This window comes from Oryctolagus cuniculus, chromosome 8, assembly GCF_051225735.1.
Source record: "Oryctolagus cuniculus isolate XC-2025 breed Fujian yellow rabbit chromosome 8, ASM5122573v1, whole genome shotgun sequence".
NCBI lineage: Eukaryota > Metazoa > Chordata > Mammalia > Lagomorpha > Leporidae > Oryctolagus > Oryctolagus cuniculus.
This window is the reverse complement of record NC_142874.1, coordinates 99,693,300-99,715,341: the sequence shown is the minus strand read 5'-3', so window position 1 is coordinate 99,715,341 and position 22,042 is coordinate 99,693,300. Positions and strand designations below refer to the sequence as shown.

The following is a 22,042-nucleotide window of genomic DNA, read 5'->3' as shown; positions in this document are numbered from 1 at the left end:
AATGAATTAACTGTATTGATTAATTAAACCTTGACAGTAATATTTTTCATTTATTTCACACTGTATTGCTCTTCAGTACCAATTTAGCTTTTCTTTAAAAAATACTATATTAGACTATTTAGGCAATTCAGAATCCTACTCATATCCAGTAAGAATTGGGAATTTCTCCTACCTAGAATTTTACCTACAATTATATCAGAATTATTTGTATATAATTTTGAGTATATTCAGAGATTATATCTCATACCTGGTTCAATGGTAAGCAGGCTCACTTCATTTTGAGATAATATTGCAATATCCAAAAGGTTCCTTCCAAAGTAGGTGAATATTAAATGATAATTCTTAACTATCATTTGTAACCTTCTGGCTGTTTTTTCTACCTTCATTCTTTGTATGTCCTTGGCCTTTCTGCAAGTTTTATAGTTTTACATATTTTGTGTCCCAAAATATGGGCTAAAGCATCATTAGTTCTTTGTGACACTTTGGCAACAATACCATGCCAGCAAGACCAAGCTTACTGGTAAACAGGAATTATAGCTTTCACTGTAAAATACTATAATTACACACTGCAGCAATATCTCTGTGGTTTTTATCACTGAGGAAATCAATAGCAGTGTAGACTACAATTCTCTGTTGGACTGGAGCAGATATGGAAGCAGATGAAATGGTTTATTGACTAGTAGGGATTTTTACTATAGCAAATCAAAGCTGCAGAAATAAACAACTCTTTAGCTGAATGAATTTAACCCAAATACCAATCCATTTCAGTCTAACAAGACATACATATATATGTAAACAAACAAAACTCCTCTTCCTCATTCTTCTTCCCTATTTACATGCAGAATTCTGGTCAGCACTACTGGCACACATCCAATCAGACAGAAAAATGTCTATTCATTCTGTAAGAAAAGATCAAGATGCTAAGGGGTTACTGTCTTGGTCTGAATATTTCATGTCTGTAGTTGACAAATGTCATAATGTAGAATGTGCCATTTTATGTAACTAATAAAAGGTCCAGTGTTCCATATGGTGGCATGGTATTCCTTGTTAAATAGGTTGCTTTGAGAATTTTTAAATATGCACAACAGAAGCAGTAGGTGTTAAATCATTGGTGGCTGAAATACGAAGTTGAGAAAAGGAGGACAAAGAAAAGAAGGAGAAGAAAACTCCAAAAGTTGCTTTCAATGACATGAATCAGTCTGTTCTATAGGAAAGAAAGAATACGAAACAATAACAGTGTTAAACTAAAACTTGTCTGTGTTATGCTGTCATTTTAATCCTCAGTCCAACTCAACGCTGGAGGGGACAAACCCCATGTCTCAGGATAAAGGGTGAGCATAACGGCCGTATTCTTTTCATTCTTGCATTTCTGGTACAAACTCTGTAGGGTGCACAGTAGCAGTCCTCAAATCAGAACCAGAAGCTTTATGGAAAGCTCAGCAGCAGCTCCTTGTCAAAGAATGCAATGCGTCCTGATCATAAAAGTAAGCGGTCTCTTGGATTTTTATTCTGTGTGAATAACATAATTATTTATTTGTATTTTAAGCAAGATTTCTTTTTAAGGGTCCTTGTGTGTATAGACTCTGAAAGGTAAACAATTTCACATATGCTGAAAACAAAATATTTCATTCCTAAATGACAAACACAAATACCTTTACACAAACACATTTGGCTGCTTGTATTCTGCAAGCAATTTGCAATGTGTTAGGAGAATGTCAACATTTGGCCACCATTCGTTTAGATCCAAAGATAGCACATTGATTCATTATTATGAATGTATATGATTTCAGAACAATTCTTATACCTTCACTCATGGAAAGACATGGTAAACTCTGTAAACCTAAGGGATCCTCAATAAAGGGAAAAGAATTGATAAGCATCGAAATCAAAGTACCACCTCATTCAGATAATCTAAAGAAGGCAGGCTTGCAAAATGGAGAGTATTTAGCTTACAACACCCATTCCATTCCCGAGCCAATTTTCTGCACTCATTTGAAAAATTTATGTAACATTGTGTCATTTATGTAACATTATGTGCTTTAAATAAACTAAATTGAACCCGCATTATAACTTCTGACACAAACTGGTCATTTTCAAGGGGACGTGAAGATGTACATCCTAAACATTGACTGTAAACTGACAAATCTGCTTGCACAAATATTTACCATCCTTATGTATATTTCACATTCCGTGGACATTGGTTCTGTATCAGTCATGAATTATGAATAAACAGCTCCCTTTTTGGGAGTCATGTTTTGACTCCGCGAGTTTAGAACACCCTTTTGTGCCCTCTAATAACATTGGGTTATGGTTCCCTGGTCTGGAAAGAATGACGATCTCTCCATGGAAAAGACTAAATCATGCCCTGCTCGTGGGAAAGCAATACTGTGCGTCACTTGCTAACCAGACAGTTATTATTCATTCTGGATCCTGGGAGATTAGCATTTTCCAGTTTTCAGAGAGAGCGGGATAAGATATTGCTATATTGGAGCATTTTTGGTCATTGTTCAAAGCATTCTTAATTTCTAATATTTTCTCCAAAGATTTTTCACATGGTTCAATCTCAGGCCCTCCAGCCACCTGTAGTTTGCTCAGATCCACTTACTCTGCATGCAGAGCCCATCCGTGCAGTTCTTGGATTGCAAGACCAAGCCGTCGCAGTCCTTGCCTCCATTCTTGGGGGCTGGTGCCGTGCACTCCCTCCTGCGCCAGTGGGTGCACTCTGTGCTGCATGTAGACCACTTGCTCCATGAAGTCCACCTGCCATCCACTGCCATGAAAAAAGCCCACATGAGATCAGGGATAGAAGCAGCAAGGGAGGGGGAAGGGAAGCAGAGCTCAAGTACAAAAGAACGAGACCACAACGGAAGGAAAGGTTGCACCTAGAAGTACTGTGTTCATCTTTATCATGGAAAACTGGAGTATGTTCTACATTGTCTGGGTCTTGTGAATATTTCTAAGAGGATGTGTGACTGTTTCTTCATAGACCAGGCCATAAGAGTGCTCATGGGACACAGAGAAACCAAAGTGGTCACCAGGAGTAACACGAGAGTTGGCTAGGGTGCCCCCTCCCCCTTCTTTTAATTAAGAAGCTTCTGGATTTTGTGTTGAAAATTAGGGGTATCTCTTTGGGTCTAACATTCCTTTATGAGTAGTGTCATCTTGACAATAAAGCTTGTATGGGAATTGAGAGAACAGGTTGCTACAGCAACATATATCTAGTTCTCATTTTATTTTAATAATAATATTTAGCTAAGTCCCTAATTTTGTAGTTATCCAGACATTTAAAACTGATTTACTGTCCTTCTAGTTTTGGTAGCCAACTAGTCAGCAAATTCAATGATAATGAACTGAGCTATCTCTATAGATCATGCAAGTTAAGTTAAATCTCAGTTTGAAGAAAATACATGAGAGTTAACTCACTATCATACTTTAAAATGAATTTTTTATTTTTATTTTTTGACAGGCAGAGTTAGACAGTGAGAGAGAGACAGAGAGAAAGGTCTTCCTTTTTTGCCATTGGTTCACCCTCCAATGGCTGCCGCAGCCAGCGCATTGCGCTGATCCGAAGCCAGGAGCCAGGTGCTTCCTCCTGGTCTCCCATGCGGGTGCAGGGCCCAAGCACTTGGGCCATCCTCCACTGCACTCCCGGGCCACAGCAGAGAGCTGGCCTGGAAGAGGGGCAACCGGGACAGAATCCGACACCCCGACCGGGACTAGAACCTGGTGTGCAGGCGCCTCCAGGCGGAGGATTAGCCTGTTGAGCCGTGGTGCTGGCCTAAAATGAATCCTTTTAAGCTTATCACAGAAACAGGATAAAAATATTGAAAGAAGAGTTTTTAAACATTTAATGTTCTCTGAAATACATAAAAATTATTATTATCTAGGAGTTGATATAAAACATCAAACATCATACCTGCATATTGGAAAAACAGTCCACATAATTTGGGAAGATAATCTACATATTTTGGGAAATATATATGATTTAATAGTCAAATTATTCTATATATATTATATAATAGGCTTAGAAATATGTCCATACAAAAAAATGATGAAGGCATTAATATTTCTATCACACAGAGCTGGCTGTACAAGCAACTCTCAACTATCTGTGGTGAAGACATCTGCTTAGGCCCAGACTGTCACAGTGAACAGAAACACACACACACACACACACACACACACCCTCTTGCTCACTTTTAATTGAGTCTGCTCCTAGATAAAATACAGAGCAGTACAAAGCAAAATCTGAAATTCCAAGTCTAGCTAAGTGCCAAAATGTGTTCTATAAATAAAAGCTCTCAAAGAGTTCAGTGTGGGAGACTGTTTTGATACTGGGAAATCAACACTTGAGAAAGTAACATGTCAATTATATTTTTCTCTCCAGTCATCTCTCCAGCCTGTCTCTGAGACACGTTCTATTAAAAGGATGAACTGGAGCAAAGTTAGGTAAAATAAAGAGAAGGAGTTTATGTATCTAAACAATTAAACTGACAACAAAATAGCTACTCCAATGAGTGTACCAAATGTATGGAGCACTTATAGATAAGTTCAGTCTCACTTTGGGATATGTCATATAAGTAGACATTTTAATGGATTTTGGTATTGGTAAATATTAGCTTCGATTACCTAGGGATAAGAGCTGGTGACAGTATGAAATAGCACAAAAGGATGCTAGACAGCAAAGGGACACAATCTTGCTAGGTACAACTGAAACTAACACAGATGACCAACATGTACAGATAATAAAGAGATAGCTGCATTGTACTTTCAAAATCCATTATCCCATGTGTCACAAAGCTTTGTCTTCCTTTTAATTCATTCCAAATGTTTTATTTGCTGTTGCCCAGAAACTGACATCACATATCAAAGATTTCAGTCTACAACATTTTCTAAATTTCAATTCCAATTAAGTTCCCTGGTTTTCTGAGGATCAAGGGTTGTTATTCTTAAAAATGTGTGGCTTTCAATGCTGTTCAAAATCCCTTGAATTATAGAACCTCTAATCTGGGCTCCAGCAGTTCTGCTGAATAATATAGATGGATTATGTTCAAGAGTGTTTAATCTCCTCTTTGATACTATTTTGCATATTTGGATAACAACCTTAAGTACTCTTTTGGAAGAAAACACTTGATTTTTCCAGCAATGTAAACATTGAATGTAGGATGGATTTACATAATATTTATCACACCCTGAGGTCAAGAATTAGCCACTTGTCTCTGTTCTCTAAAACATGTTTCTAGAACAGTGGGACACATTTGGACGGAAAGGAGGGGCCAATTTACCTGGACACAATGTGGTACAGGCTATTTTCTGGACACTCTGCCCTTCACAGAAGGCACCACCATTGAGTGGTGCTGGGTTGGTGCAGGTCCTTGTACGTTTCTGATACCCTCGTCCACAGCGACTGTTACACACCGACCACTCTGTCCAGGTGGACCAACCACCATTCACTGAAAGAAGAAAGACAGTATCAAGTAGATGCACATCTGTGAAGATACAAAAGCCACATACAACATGTGAACAGAAGTCTTCTCCCAAGTGACCATACAAAACATCTAAAATTTCAAGGCTAGAAGAGTCACGCCATTTCATCCAGAATTTTATTGCACTCATATTATTGAAAGATCTAAACACAGACATAAATGAAAATTTATTCACCAAGATTTACTCACAAAAATAAATAGGACTGTAGTCTCTTTTCCTTGGCCAACACTCTTTAAAAAAATACACCTCCTTCCCTTGTCGAATTCCCCAAATTACTTTTGATAGCTTATCTCAATAAATGTTTACATCCTTATGCCAAGGCTGCCAGTGGACAAGTCTGTAGTATGGGAACTGAATAAAAGCATCTAGTTTTCAAAAAACAGATGATTGATTATATCTCTTTGGTACATGTAAACTTAACAACCTTTTAAATATATTTAGTCAGTCCCACAAATGAGTGAAGCAGGTTAAAAAAGAAATTCTTTTTTTTTTTTTTTATTTATTTATTTATTTTTTTTGACAGGCAGAGTGGACAGTGAGAGAGAGAGACAGAGAGAAAGGTCTTCCTTTGCCGTTGGTTCACCCTCCAATGGCCGCCGCGGCCGGCGCGCTGCGGGTGGCGCACCGCGCTGATCCGATGGCAGGAGCCAGGAGCCAGGTGCTTTTCCTGGTCTCCCATGGGGTGCAGGGCCCAAGCACCTGGGCCATCCTCCACTGCACTCCCTGGCCACAGCAGAGGGCTGGCCTGGAAGAGGGGCAACCGGGACAGAATCCGGCGCCCTGACCGGGACTAGAACCCGGTGTGCCGGCGCCGCTAGGCGGAGGATTAGCCTATTGAGCCGCGGCGCCGGCCAAAAAAGAAATTCTTACAGTGTTGGAGTTTTAAGCAAATTAGTTATTTGAATTGGCAATCCAACCAGTTGATGGAACTGGAATGGACACTTATTGTAAAGGGTTATTATCTCTTTCTGGTGTTTGAAGGAGCTGTCTCTCTGTGTGTTTGTATATATATATATATATATATATACATATATATAATTATACATGTATAAATTCAAAAAATAAAATACTAGTTAAATGTGTATGTTTTTCTGTAGAGTTCTGATGATTCCAATCCATGAGCTTTAAACTTGCTTTATGAGGCCATGAAAAGGACAAACAGATGGCTGATAGCTAGGAAGGAACTTAACCTGCTCAGCTTTACAAATTCCAAATGCCATGGCATTGTCAGTGTAAATTGCTTACTAACATACTGGCAAGCTGATATTCGGGGTTATGGGCTACAAGCACTGTTCTGCCAAATATTTCTAATGAGGGCTGAATAATCAGAAACTTTCAGAGACAGAAAGGTCTCTTTGAAGATTCTGGGCTTATCCCATCATATAGAGGGAAGACAAGGGCTCAGAGAATCCAGGTTTAAAAACACAGTTAGTGACAGATGTGGTCCCAGAACACAAGATTCCCGACTTTCAGTACAATGCTCTTTTCCTAGTTCAAAATGCTAAAATTACTTGGGTTTTATATTTCCTAAAAGAAAATGCATACATTGCACTATGGATATTGAAAGCATACTGTACGAAGGCAGAGTTTTGTGCATCCATAGAATACATCTATATTTATTGTCCTCATTAGTTATTCATGATTGGTACATTGTTGTAATTGTGCCCCACTGCTTCTTTGCATTTCAAATGCTGTTAGTTAAGACTTTCAGGCAGTTTAGAAAAAGATAAAAAGCAGGAAACATTTTATTATGACTTAAGAAAGGCAATTGCTTATAATTCAACATAGCCATTATCTGGTCTAGGAAATTAAACCCCAGAGTAATCATAGGATCAAGAAAATCTGCATGCATCTGTCCTTAATTAAAATGACAGCTTTAAAGGATCGCTAAATTCAGTCTTTGGAACATCACAGTGATTTCTGTCCTCATAAGTTCTTCTATCATAAGTATACATCTACCTGAATGGTACTATAAGGGAGACAAAATTTTAGCATCTATACTTTTAGGGCCTTTTCTCTTAGACTTGAGAATTCAGTTGACTTAAGAAAGCAATAGGAGAGAAAGATACAAATATATTTAATGCAAGCTGTCTGTGGCATGGGCACCTTCATGAAGAAATGAAGACCCAAGTGTTGAGTTGCAGTGGACCAATCACATACTAATTTGGCTAGAGTAGTGAATTGTGTACAAGTAAGCAAATTACGTGGTGAGGCTACAAGAGAGTTATTTTAATAAGATCTAGATAAAACTTTCTTGGCCTCGACTTCCTGTTCTTGGATGTTACTTTTCTTCTAGTGCAGGGAACTCGCCTTTCACAGGGGAACGTTATCTCCTGCTTTTTTTTTTTTTAATTTTTTTTTTATTTTTTTGACAGGCAGAGTGGACAGTGAGAGAGAGAGACAGAGAGAAAGGTCTTCCTTTGCCGTTGGTTCACCCTCCAATGGCCGCCGCGGCCGGCGCGCTGCGGCTGGCGCACCGCGCTGATCCGATGGCAGGAGCCAGGAGCCAGGTGCTTTTCCTGGTCTCCCATGGGGTGCAGGGCCCAAGCACCTCGGCCATCCTCCACTGCACTCCCTGGCCACAGCAGAGGGCTGGCCTGGAAGAGGGGCAACCGGGACAGAATCCGGCGCCCCGACCGGGACTAGAACCCGGTGTGCCGGCGCCGCTAGGCGGAGGATTAGCCTAGTGAGCCGCGGCGCCGGCCTATCTCCTGCTTTTAAGCAGCAGAAGGGAAGGTGCAGGGATGTCATATCGGCTGCATGACAAATGCCTTTAACTTAGAAGGAATCAATGTGTCAGAAGGGCGTATTTTGGGGTGCCAGGTGCTCAAGTCCTTTAGTACTGTTGGAAGGAAGTAAGTGCCAAGAGCAGATCACCTCCACCCCTTCCTCACAGTCAGGCAGGCACCAAGGTTCCTGACGATCATTCAACACGGCAGCAGGGGGTAGTGACAAGGCGTGGGTATTTATCATTACAGGAGGTGGCAAAAATCTCAAAATACTTCCTAGGGTTGCTGTGTCTCCTTTGAGACAATAAATCATCAATATGCCAAGGATCTATTGTGTGTCTGACATTGTGAGAAATATATCAATATACTCACCTGTCTCAGGCTACAGAGGAGCTTAAAGTTTTGCTGGGAAGATGAAACTATTTGTAAAATGACCAGCAAACAATGGAATGCTAAACTGCCCAGGGAGACCAAAGCACGCATGCCACATCAAAACTCAGTGAGAAATTGCTTAGTACTTGAGGTCAAATGATAGGCTTACAGATGAGATGTACTAGAAAGGGAAGAAGCTGAAGAAGTTATCATACTGGACTCTGGCATGTTCTTGGGGTGAGGGCCACTTGACCATGGCTGTCCATATCATCCCTTTGCATGTGTCTCAGGGAAGGAATCAACAGGTTTTAGAAGTTCAAGTTGCTCTGATGTGCTTGGGGAACAGGCCAGCTCCAGTGTTCAAAAATTTTATAGTCACTAGGCTGAGCCCTGCCCACAGAAACAGCAGAAGGCTGATTAAGCATCTTTATCCCCAGACTTGAGCATAGGGCTTGCTGCCACAGCTTGTGGGGCTGAGGCGGGGTGGGTGGTGTGTGTCTTAGGGACCCATGGACACTTTTCTGGAAGCTGATGACCAATGGTTGAGAATTTTAAAGCTGAGACTTTCTTTTTTTAGAATTAATTTTACTATTTTAAAAGGCAGAGTTATGGGGCAGGGTTGGGGTGGAGAGATTGATTTTGCATCTGCTGGTTCACTCCCCAATTGGCTGCAACAACCAGGAGCTGGGCTGATCTGAAGCCAGGAGTCAGGAGCTCCCTCTGGGTCACCAATGTGGGTGCGGGGGCCCAAGTTTTTGGACCATCTTCCACTGCTTTCCCAAGCCATTAGCAGAGAGCCGGATTAGAAATGGAGCAGCCGGGACTCCAACTGGTGTCCACATGAGATGCCAGCCCTGCAGACGGCAGCTTAACCCACCGTGCCACAGGGCCAGCCCCAAGCCAAGGTTTTCTTACCTGGGTAGCAAGGAAGTAGGTAACCTTCACTGTCCATGTGAGAGGCTAGAAAGCATAGCAACGAAGGTTGAAATTACCTATACCTACAAGATATTGCAGCTGGACATGAACTAGACAGAGAACTGGAAAGCTCACTCACCATAAACTATGACAGTGGCAGTTGTACTTTTTCTCTTGGCAACAATGTTTTTAGCAACACAGGTATAATTCGCAGTATCAGAGAGGCGGGCCTGCTTTATGATGAGGTTATGATCAATAGTAATGTAAAAGTTCCGGTCTTCAACAGGATCAATTATGTCTTCGTTTTTCAACCACTCCACCTAAAGATGCACAAGAAAGTTAGATAAATCCCCAGTATGGGGCCCTTGAAGACTGTTTACCCTAACTTGCGTTTTGTGACATGTATAACATCATTCCACGCTATGAACTTCAGCAAACTGGAAGCAAGTAACTTTGCGAGGTCATGTTAAGTATCACTCACCTGCCAAACATGCTGATTCTGTCTGTACTACATTATTTTCAAATGTCAATGAACCCACTGGGGAATACAGTGTTCAAATTGTTTTCACTTTGCCCTGCAGGCAGGAATGGGGTATATGCACTGCCAAGTTCAAAACCCAATCAAAAATAATGGGCTAAGCATTTCAAACCCAACTCAAACCTTTTGCTATTTGATTTGTTTACTCTTGGCAACTTACCTGCTGCTTTTCAGAAAGGAATATAAGGACTATAAAAAAGCTCAAAAGGCATTTTAGACATCATGCAGCTCTAATAAACCAACATTTGGATGATTTACGTGTAGCCTCACTGCAACACATGGATTAAATTTCCCTGAAAATGCACTGATTGTAAAATGTAGCAAAGCACATTTAAGCCAAAATATTAAAACACACACACACACACACACACACACATACACTTGTCTCTACAAACCCTCAATACAATTCAAAGAGCTGATAAGTACTACTCAAATCATTCTTTTTGTATATCTTTAGCGCTTTGGTCTTCTGCTCATGGTTTGCTTTTAGGAAACTAGATTCAAGATCTGACTGTTCAAAATCAATGAACTACAGTTTTTCTATGTAAATAGTGTCAGTTTAGCAAGAGTGATGTTACCCTTGCTGAATAAAAGGAAGAAAATACAACTGTATACACTGTCTTTGTGAAAGGTAAATTATTTCTTATCTTGGCAATTGTGTTTTTCTTGCTATGCATGGATTTTTTTTTCATTAAAGAAAAAACAACATTGGTATTTACCACACTTAAACTTTCCTCCCACATTATGGTAGATGTGGATACAAGTAACCTTTATTAGTCAGGAGTCAATATTGTTGCCATTTTCAAAAATTTTAAGAAGCTTCCCTAGCACCACAAGAGGTCTAGGAATTAATCGCTAAATCTGCCAGTGGGCTTGACATCACAGGTCTCAATTAGATGGCATGCAGGGACTCTCCAATAACGTGCTTCTAATCCTTAGAAGAGAGGCAATGCAGAAAGGGCAAAACAAAAACACACAGCAGCCCTGAAACGCAGAAACATAGGGGGATGCAGATTTGAACAAGTATCAGCATTGGTGTAAATTCTGAATTAGCTAACCCTTCTTCATATTTACACTAATGTGAGTGAGCAAAGGAATAGAATCCACCTCAAACAGTGGATTTTTTTTTTTTTTGACAGGCAGAGTGGACAGTGAGAGAGAGAGACAGAGAGAAAGGTTTTCCTTTTTGCTGTTGGTTCACCCTCCAATGGCCGCCACGGCTGGCGCCCTGCGGCCGGCGCACCGCGCTGATCTGATGGCAGGAGCCAGGAGCCAGGTGCTTTTCCTGGTCTCCCATGGGGTGCAGGGCCCAAGCACCTCGGCCATCCTCCACTGCACTCCCTGGCCACAGCAGAGGGCTGGCCTGGAAGAGGGGCAACCGGGACAGAATCCGGTGCCCCGAACGGGACTAGAACCCGGTGTGCTGGCGCCGCAAGGCAAAGGATTAGCCTAGTGAGCCGCGGCGCTGGTTCAGACAGTGGATTTTTAAAGTATGCTTTTCGTTTTCACAGATTACACCTTTAATCAGGGCATTCCTTGGATACATCTGATGTGTGTGTGTGTGTGTGTGTGTGTGTATGTATACGTATATATATATATTTATGCATGGAATTCCAGAAGTTCATGGAAAATGGAATTAAAAGAAAGTATGATTTTTGTTTTCAAAAACAGACTGTACATTAAGTCAGGACCATTCTTAGATATAGCTCATATGATATACATATATATAGATACATGGACTTAAAAGTTCATGGAAAATGAAACTAAAAGGTACTATTTTGGCACCCCAAATTTTGAAATCATGCATAACTTTATCATAATGTCATGAACTTCTTTAAGACTCTGTGTAAGTGTGTATTTCAACCTTTTTGTGGTCACCCAAATAAACTTTTCTTTTAATTCCATTTTGCATGAAGTTTTTGGAATATGTACATACTCATACTCACTTGACCTGGATTTTCTCCAATATCACATTCTGTGTGAAATATGATCTTACTGGAAGTGCACAGGAAATGGCAAAATTTATATTACTAGAAACCTCCTTGATGATAACTGAAAGTTGATATTAATGTTGGTTAATTTGGACATGACCTAGGTTATCGATTCCATTCTAAAGAAAACTTCCAACTTAGAGAAGGCACTGATTGGCTCTTAGAATTTTTTCTACTGTTTGTGCTCAGCATGCCTTTTCCTTAAAAACCACTGTCAGAGTTTGGGATTCTCATGACCTCTAAATGCCTGGGAGTTCATAACTTGATCTCCAGCTTCCCTGTTAGCCATTGCAAGAGGGTACTTAAAATATGCTTTCTGAGCTGTCTGCACATTAATGTTTATTGCAGCTCAATTCACAATAGCTAAGATCTGGAACCAACCCAAATGCCCATCAACAGTAGACTGGATAAAGGAATTATGGGACATGTACTCTATAGAATACTATACAGCAGTCAAAAACAATTAAATCCGGTCATTTGCAACAAGATGGAGGAATCTGGAAAGCATTATGCTGAGTGAATTAAGCCAGTCCCAAAGGGACAAATATCATTTGTTCTCCCTGATTGGCAACAACTAACTGAGCACCAAAAGGAAACCTGTTGAAGTGAAACGGACACTATGAGAAACAATGACTTGATCAGCTCTTGTCCTGACTGTTGATGTACAATGTAATACTTTATTCCTTTTAGTATTTTTTTGTTCTAGTACTATTGCTTGAACTCTGTAATTAACACACAATTATTCTTAGGTGTTTAAATTTTAACTGAAAAGTGATCCCTGTTAAATATATAGGAGTGGGAATAAGAGAGGGAGGAGATGTACAATTTGGGACATGCTCAATCAGACTTGCCCCAAGTGGTAGAGTTAGAATCATGCCAGGGGATTTCAATACAATCCCATCAAGGTGGCATGTACCAATGCCATCTCACTAGCCCAAGTGATCAATTTCAGTTCACAGTTGATCACACTGATAGGTCTAAGAGTTAAAGGGATCACACAAACAAGACTAGTGTCTGCTAATACTAACTGATAGAATCAAAAAGGGAGAGATCGATCCAACATGGGAAGTGAGATACACAGCAGACTCAGAATGACAGATGTCCTAAACAGCACTCTGGCCTCAGAATCAGCCCTTAAGGCATTCAGATATGGCTGAAGAGTCCATGAGAGTATTTTAGGCATGGAAAGCCAAGACACTCTGGAAAAAAAAAAAAAAAAAAAAACTAACTGAAAGATCTCTGTGAGTGAGATCCCAGTAGAAAGAATGGGGCCATCAAAGAAGGAGGTACCTTTCTCTGAAGGGAGGAGAGAACTTCCACTTTGACTATGACCTTGTCTAAATATGATCAGAGTTGGTGAACTCAAGAGACTTCCATAGCCTTGGCAACTCATGACTAGGGAGATTACTGACACCATAAACAAGAGTGTCAAATTGTTAAGTCAACAACAGGAGTCACTGTGTACTTACTTCTCATGTAGGATCTGTCCTTAATGTGTTATCCAATGTGAAGTAATGCTATAATTAGTACTGAAACAGTATTTTACACTTTGTGTTTCTGTGTGGGTGCATTAATATATACTAAATTGATCTTCTGTATATAAAGATAATTGAAAATGAATCTTGATGTGAATGGAATGGGAGAGGAAGCGGGAGATGGGAGGGGTGCGAGTGGGAGGGAAATTATGGGGGGGGAGAAGCCATTGTAAATCCATAAACTGTACTTTAGAAATTTATATTTACTAAATAAAAGTTAAAAAAAATTCTATGATAAAAAAAAATATGCTTTCTGGGGCCAGCGCTGTGGCGCAGTGTGTTAACGCCCTGGCCTGAAGTATCAGCATCACATATGGGCACCGGTTCTAGTCTTGGCTGCTCCTCTGCCGATCCAGCTCTCTGTGGTGGCCTGGGATAGCAGTGGAAGATGGTCCAAGTCCTTGGGCCCCTGCACTCGCATGGGAGACCTGAAAGAAGCTCTTGGCTCCTGGCCTTGGATCGGCTCAGCTCTGGCTATTGTGGCCATCTGGGAAGTGAACCAGTGGATGGAAGACCTCTCTGTCTCTACCTCTCTAACTCTGTCTTTCAAATAAATAAGATGAATTTAATAAAAGATATTTGAAAACTTAAAAAAATAAATAAAATATGCTTTCTGTCCAGCCCCCTTGTGGACCAGGCTGCAGCAATAGGCCTGGGATATGGCCTGAATTTATATTACTACTTGGCTTCACCTTTGCTCTTCTGCTTGCTCTTTCAACTTTACTAGGCTCTCCTGGGAGCACTTCTTTAAAAATTACTTGCTACAATGGCTTGCTTCTGGAGAACCTGGCCTAAGTCATGATTGTGCAATATTATGCTATCTTCTATGTTAATGAATCAGTTTAACACTGATGATGTTATCCTAATCATGGATGACTTAAAGGGATCCAAAGGAATATGAGCAACCACTTGTTTATTTCAAGAATTTATTACATGAAAGAAAGAGTTCAATGTGCATGGTTGACAGAAGATTTAAAGAGATACACATGCTTGTTGGTTGATGACCTCTGTTTTTTCATACATAACCCCCCATTTTTCTCAAGTGTCTGCTGCCCATGTTGGAGCAGTGACCATGACCTGAACTTTTAGGATTCCTGAGGAGCTTCAACAGCAGTGTGGAGGACTTAGAGACCTGGAGAGGGCTCAGTCCCCCACCCCTAACCACCTCTTAAATCACAGAAGCTCTGTTTTTTATCTGTTCCACATTGGGTTGACTTGTGTGTTTTTGTTGGAAGAAACAAAGGACTTTAAAGGTAGAAAACAGATGCAGGAATGGAGAGGGGAGCCAAAGACTTCATCTTCTCTGGAAACCTCCTCAGCTCCCAAGTCCCAGGACGGCTGGGGGTGCCCCAGCCCTCTGCCTTGGGACCATCTCCATGAGGGTCTTAAGGCATGGCAGCAGGTAATTCCTTACCACCTGTACCATAGCTGCAGGCTGCACTGGACATTCCCTTCTTCACAAGCCCTGAGCTTTTCACACTGCCTTGGAATAGATCAGCAAAATTATTCAGTTTCAAACTCTTTTTAGAGTATGCCTTCAACTTTTTGTAACTAAACCCTAGCTCTTTTTCAAATCCCGAGTGCCACCGGGCCTGGGTTACAGGTAAGTGTCCATGCTTTGCACTTTCTTTTTTTTTTATTTTTTTTTTTAATTTTTCAACAGGCAGAGTGGACAGTGAGAGAGAGAGAGACAGAGAGAAAGGTCTTCCTTTGCCGTTGGTTCACCCTCCAATGGCCGCCGTGGCTGGTGCGCTGCGGCCGGGGCACCGCGCTGATCCGAAGGCAGGAGCCAGGTATTTATCCTGGTCTCCCATGGGGTGCAGGGCCCAAGCACTTGGGCCATCCTCCACTGCACTCCCTGGCCACAGCAGAGAGCTGGCCTGGAAGAGGGATTAACCGGGACAGAATCAGGCGCCCTGACCGGGACTAGAACCCGGTGTGCCAGCGCCGCAAGGCAGAGGATTAGCCTAGTGAGCCGCAGCGCCGGCTTATGCTTTGCACTTTCTATTCCAGATTCAGATGCTCTGAATCTCACACCATCCAATTCTATCATCTGAGCACTACAATTTTTTAGTCATCTACAGAACTCTGGGCTTATAGTCACTTCATCCAGTATAATTTCTATTTTGATAACTACAAGAATGATACTGCCAACATCCTGTCCCCTGAGTCCCAAGACTCTGTGTCCTACAATGATCTTGGTCTCTAAAGTGCCATCTTCTAAGGCCAGAGATATTTCAAGTCAGGGTTCACAGCAGAATAACCTACAGAACATTTATAGTATATCAATTCTAAACTCAACCCAGAGAAACTAAATCCAACCTACAGAAACTCTGATTCACTGATCTGCAGGGGTCTAGTGTTTTTATCTTTAAACTCACTGAAGGGTTGTAAATTACTGGTAGGGTTGAGAAATACAAAGCTTGAATACTGCTTTTTGACATGCGATTCCTGGTCCAAGAGCATCCACATCACCTGGGAGCTTGAAAGAAATGCAGAAACTCAGCTCCATTAATGTAGACTTATCAGATCAAAGGTGAACCTTATCAAGAACTTCAGGGGATTCATATTCATATTAAAATTTGAGAAGCACTGGTTTAATTCTTGTCCTTATAATGAATTGCAGTTCTTCCATAAATTCGGTTTCAACCACCCACTCCTTTTACCATTTTCCATCTTTTCTGCTGAGTTTATGCCTAGTTCAACAACCCTTCACCAGGACCTACAATCTTTATTTCTTATCCTCTCATGTCACCCCACCCATCTTTCCCAAGCATAAATTCCAGTGCCTAACTATCACCAGTTCTTGCATTATTTCCTCGAGTCTGTCATTCAGCCACTCCCTTGCCCACTATTCTCCTACACTATCTCTATTTTCTTGGCATGGAACACGATCATACACACTTATATTCAGGATAACTGAACGCAAGTGGATGGGCTCATCTTAAATTCATGATAACAGAACGCAAGTGGGCGCTTAATTCTGCCAAGTTGTACTCTATTTTCACCGTCTGCTCACTCTCCCACTCTCCTAGACAACGATTTCACACTTTCTCCTCTCTCCTAAAACACTACCGCCTCCTCCGTCTTCACTTACAGCTGATGACCACAATTTTGTCACGGAGAGAACTGACAATCACGAGTTTATCCCAAAGCTTCCCCTATCTACAGACCCACCCCAACCACACCCTCTCTCTTGTCCCTGGGGGAGCTCTTTGTGTTCCTCTATATCACGTCTGATCTGTACTCTGACTCCCATCCCCACTCTATTCTCAAGGACTCATCCAGGCCATCCTCCCCTCTCTATCTCCTGGATCATTCAGCTTTCTCCAGAGACTGAATCACTTCCATCAGGAAGCAGACATGCTATTATTTTTCACCACTTAAAACAGAAACCTTCCCTACCCACGTCTGCCTCTAGTCACCCCTACACTTCCCTGCTCACTCTCCACAACTCCTTGACATAGCTGTTGATACTCACCGTCTTCAATTCCTTTTTTTTTTTTTTTTTTTTTTGGACAGGCAGAGTGGACAGTGAGAGAGAGACAGAGAGAAAGGTCTTCCTTTGCCGTTGGTTCACCCTCCAATGGCCGCTGCAGCCAGCGCGCTGCGGCCGGCACACCGCGCTGATCCGATGGCAGGAGCCAGGAGCCAGGTGCTTTTCCTGGTCTCCCATGGGGTGCAGGGCCCAAGCACTTGGGCCATCCTCCACTGCACTCCCGGGCCACAGCAGAGAGCTGGCCTGGAAGAGGGGCAACCGGGACAGAATCTGGCGCCCCGACCGGGACTAGAACCCGGTGTGCAGGCGCTGCAAGGCGGAGGATTAGCCTAGTGAGCCATGGCGTCAGCCTCAATTCCCTTCTTCATATCTCTAGAACCCATCCTCAATCGTACTCAGTTCCAGCACTTCAGCACAACCTCACTTTCTAGTCACCACTCTGTGACACCTGTTGGTGCCCGCTTAGAGCTCGCTGGACCTGACTCATCAGCAGGATTTGATGGAGCTGGTCCTTCCCTACTGTTCACTGGCTTTCTTTGTTCATGGCACATTGCTGTAGGAATACAGTGAGCTGGGACCAGCATTGTGTGCTCCCATGGCACAGTCCTTAGGCCTTTTGCTCTTGTGCATTTTCTATCCATTCTCTTCTTTGTTGAGCTCATCCAGTCTCACACAGATGACTCTTAAATTTATCTCCAGCCCAGACCCCACCCCTGAACTCTCGACTCGTATATCCAACTGCCTTTGTGTGACAACGCTCAGTTGTCTCATAGTGACCTCCGGCACTGCCTTTCCAATCCTGCTCTTCCTGTAGCCTCAGCCAGCTCAGGACTGCCAACTGCAGCCTTCCAGTTACTGAGACACAAACCCCAGGCTTCACACACTCACTCATCTTTCCACTTTCTCTGCCCATTTGGTGTTAGAGCAGCACAGCAGGGCTCCGCCCACTTCTCACATCCTCACAATAAATTCTGGTCTTATTTTCTCCTTGTCCCCTTGGCCAGCAGGGCTATTTTCAACACAGTAGTCAGTGTGATTCATAAACGTTAAATCAGAACGTGCTACTCCACATTGCAGACCTTCCAATGTCTCCTTATCTCACAAAGCTGAAGTCCTTACACCGATCAGCTGGCATCACCAGCTCTGTCCCCTCTGGGTTCGCTCACCCCCTTTGCTTTCTCTCTCCTTTCCTCATCTCTTACCAGGTATACCCTCTTCCTGGTCCTTGTACACCTCAGGGATGCTATTATTTTGGAGATTTGAATCTGCTGGTGCATCTGCACAGAGTAATCTTTCCTTAGGGACTTGCAAAATTTGCTCTCTTTCCTTCTATTGTTCTTTTCTGAGATGTCACCTTCATGAGACATTTCCTGTTCAACCCTTAAAATTGCAATCTCTCTGCTTATACCCTAACATCACCTTCCATTCCTTTATGTATTTCATAGAATATCTTACCATCTCACATATACTATATTTCACTTTTATTATTTATTGGCTGTATTGTCCAATAGAATGTAAGCTCTAGAGATTTTTAGTCTTATTTTTAATAATTGTTATCCTCTCAGGACTTAGAATTGGCATGTAGTAGGTATTTAATTAGTGTTGGATGAAGGTACAAACATAATGGGATTAAATTTGTTATGCATATTTTTAGGCATCCATGAAGTTGGTACTTTGGAACGTGTGCTTGACCTGGTAGTTAAAGCACTACGTAGGATGCCTGCATTCCATTTGGAGTGCCTGGGTTTGAGTCTTGACTCTTCTGATTCCAAGCTCCTGCTAAAGTGTACTCTGTTGGGTAGCAGGGGGTGGCGGCTCAAGTGGTTGGGCCCCTGCCACTCATGTGGGTGACCCGGATGGAGTTCTGGGCTCTTGGCTTTGATCTGGCCCAGCACTGGCTGTTGCAGGCATTTGGTGAGTGAATCAGTGGTTGGAAAAATCTGTATCTTCAGATTCTTTGCCTTTTAAATTAAAAAAAAAATCCACACAAATAAAAATCCTGATGACTTCTGCTTCTGTTAGATCAGCCTTATTTTAGCATTAAGAACTTAAAATTGATATTGATGAAAAGAATATGTACAGGGCTAATATGGCCCAAACAATCTTTATTACCATTTTGTCTGAGATAAAAATGATAAAGCATTAATGAAAACAGAAGATACAAGGTGGGTAAAACAATGTGTGAAAATACTTCTGTTTATCATGCAAAAAAATTGCCTAAATCGGCAAAAGAAAACAATATAAGAGACACAATCACAACTCAAAAATATCCTTTAGGGGGGCTGGCCCTGTGGCACAGTGGGTAAAGCCGCCACCTGCAATGCTGGCATCCCTCATGGGTGCCTGTTTGAGACCCAGCTGCTCTACTTCCGATGCAGCTCTTGGCTATGGCCTGGGAAAGCAGTGGAATATGGACCAAGTCCTTGGGCCCCTGCACCCACGTGGGAGACCTGGAAGAAGCTCCTGGCTCCTGGCTGTGGATTGGCACAGCTATGGCCCTTGTGGCCAACTGGGAAGTGAACCAGCGGATGGAAGACTTCTCTCTCTATGTTAACTCTGACTTTAAAATAAATAATTCTTTAAAAAAATAATCCTTTCAGGCGGGTGTTTGGTCTAGTGGTTAGTATACTTGGGTCCCACATCAGCACCCCTGGGTTTGATCCCTGGCTTCAGCGCCTGATTCCACCTTCTTCTTTGCAGGCCGTGGGAGGCAATGGTAATTGGGTGCCTGCCACTCACAGCTCCTGCACTCAACCCTGGCTCAGCCCTCATCATCGCGAGAGTGAACCGGTGGATGGGAGTTCTTTTTCTGTCCCTCTCCCTGCTTGTTGAATAAATAAATAAAAATATGTAAACAATTATATACTTTTCATGCAATGTCTTCAGGACAAACACTGCTAGAGAACGTGATGCTATTCTATCTGAGTTAATTGCAGGGTGAATCTCTTTACAGTCGCTGTATCTAAAATTCTAAGAAACATGGGATTTTTTATGGTGCTAAATTTTACTGCATTGGTTAGTAATTAATTAGCTATATTACTGCAATGATATTTATTTGCAAACTAATCAGAAGTCAGAACCCTGGAATGCCTTTGGACTTGTCTTCATATTTTGGCATTTTCATCGCTTTCTGTTGATCTCACCCTGTGGCTGGTCTTCTCCCCATACCGCCCATTTAGCAAGATTTATACAAGAGAAAAGTCTTTCTGGGTTAGGAGTTATTTTTAGATATGTATAAAACATTCAAGAAGGGTGAAAAATAGATGGAAGTTCAGAAAACAATAAAAGACTTCGACCATTAGCCATAACTTGTTGTCATGGTTGCAGTGGTACAAAGTACTGTTCAAATTGCATCTGTCCTTGCAGCTCAGGAACTGCAGTCTTTTCACTACTTTGGAGTGTATTTGAAGTAATCTTCCCAAGTATTTATAAAGGCATTGGATTTTAGTAACAGGTAATGAAAACAATCATAAGGCCAGATTAGGATGACCTATTTGTATATTCTTTATTCGACTGGTGTTGAATAGCCCCATTGTGTGCAACTGAAAATCTTATTTTGGAGTTCCAACTAAGAGAGCTGCTGTTAGCTGTCAAGCGCCAACATTTTTGGGTTAAAGTTTGCACATCTCTTGGATGAGAGTCTAACCTTCTGTAGGCCTCAGAGTCCTCATTTAGGAAATGAGGATAATTCTAGAGCCATTTCATAAGATTTTTAAGGATTAGATGAATTACTATGTGAAACACTTTAGAGCCTGGCCTACAGGAAATAGTCAAAAGTTATTATTAACATTAGAAGTTATATTAAAGGTAATGGACAAAGCACAAATAATGCTAAAAAAAGATAAATGGTATTCATCTAAAAGCTACAAAAAGTATTTTAACATCTGAGCTCCTTTTACTTACACTGACAGTTCTACCAGACAAAGTCCACTCACCTTTGGGTTATAGCTCTACGACTGCATTAGACATATTAAAGCAATTGAGTATTAAACTGACCAATCTCTTTTGTATGCTAAGTGTAAATATGTAGTTCTATTCAAATTCTATGAATCTGTAATTCTGGAGATGTCATTTGTGTGCCTTTGCTTTGCAGTTATTAGAACATTTTAATTAATCTGTATAAATATTATTTTCTAATTCTTTTGAGCTAAAGAAATTATATACTGCATCATTTTTTAAAGTATAAGTAGACTTTTAATCAAAGGCATTTTATGAAAATTAATCTGAGACATATTCACTATTGTCTTTGCTAATAAGGCGTAAATGATAGACAGTATATTTTACTATTATTTTTACTTAGAATAGAAACTATAAAAATGTGGATTTCTTTACTTAGCCTAAATCATCCACATTATGATCTTTTTTTAATTTTACCTTTGTGAATTTTCAGTCTTTTTTCCTAGTATTTCAACTTATCTGCCATCATTGATTCTTTCAGGGACATCATCTACTCTGCCCCACCCCTACTGAATGGCATGCATATCAGGAGCTTTAATATTTTTATCCAAGTCTTCCAGAGATGGGATTTCCTCTTAGTCACCTCTGCTGTCTCCATCACTCCCAAATTCATGACTGATTGTCTCTGAGCTCACTTGTCAGTTTCTATTCCTCCCACAGAGAGGATTCTGGGGTAGATGGGTTGGTTTAATGGGAATAAAAAGAGGTAGGAATTATCAGACACATCTTGTGGTTACACAACAATAACTGTTCTTTGGCGCAGGAGAGATCCAGCGTGGGATCTGGAGGAGACCAAGACATCCTATAGTTCTTAATGCAGATCACAAGAATGAGAACCTGGATTAAGGGAGCAGAGAGCATTCCCTATGATGAAATTAGCAGGGCACAGATAGGGGTAAAAGGAATGGAGAGGTTGGCCATCAGGGGAGATGGAGGAGACAAGAGCACTACTGAGCACTCCAGGCACCCAGCTAAGTAGACTGTATACGTTACCTCTAGTCCATGCAACAGGTCTGGGA

The 22,042-nt window shown here is 41.4% G+C and overlaps 1 protein-coding gene across 2 annotated transcripts in view; it reads right to left on the bottom strand.

Moving 5' to 3' along the window:
* UNC5C (unc-5 netrin receptor C) overlaps nt 1-22,042 on the bottom strand; it is a 378,756-nt gene that overhangs the window by 63,860 nt on the left and 292,854 nt on the right. For both annotated transcript variants that reach the window (XM_017347400.4, XM_008267581.5), the window contains exons 5-7: nt 9,643-9,823; nt 5,286-5,453; nt 2,606-2,770 (exon numbers count right to left, since the gene is read on the bottom strand). In XM_017347400.4, the coding sequence (XP_017202889.2) occupies nt 2,606-2,770; nt 5,286-5,453; nt 9,643-9,823 (514 nt within the window). The remainder of the gene's footprint in view (nt 1-2,605; nt 2,771-5,285; nt 5,454-9,642; nt 9,824-22,042) is intronic.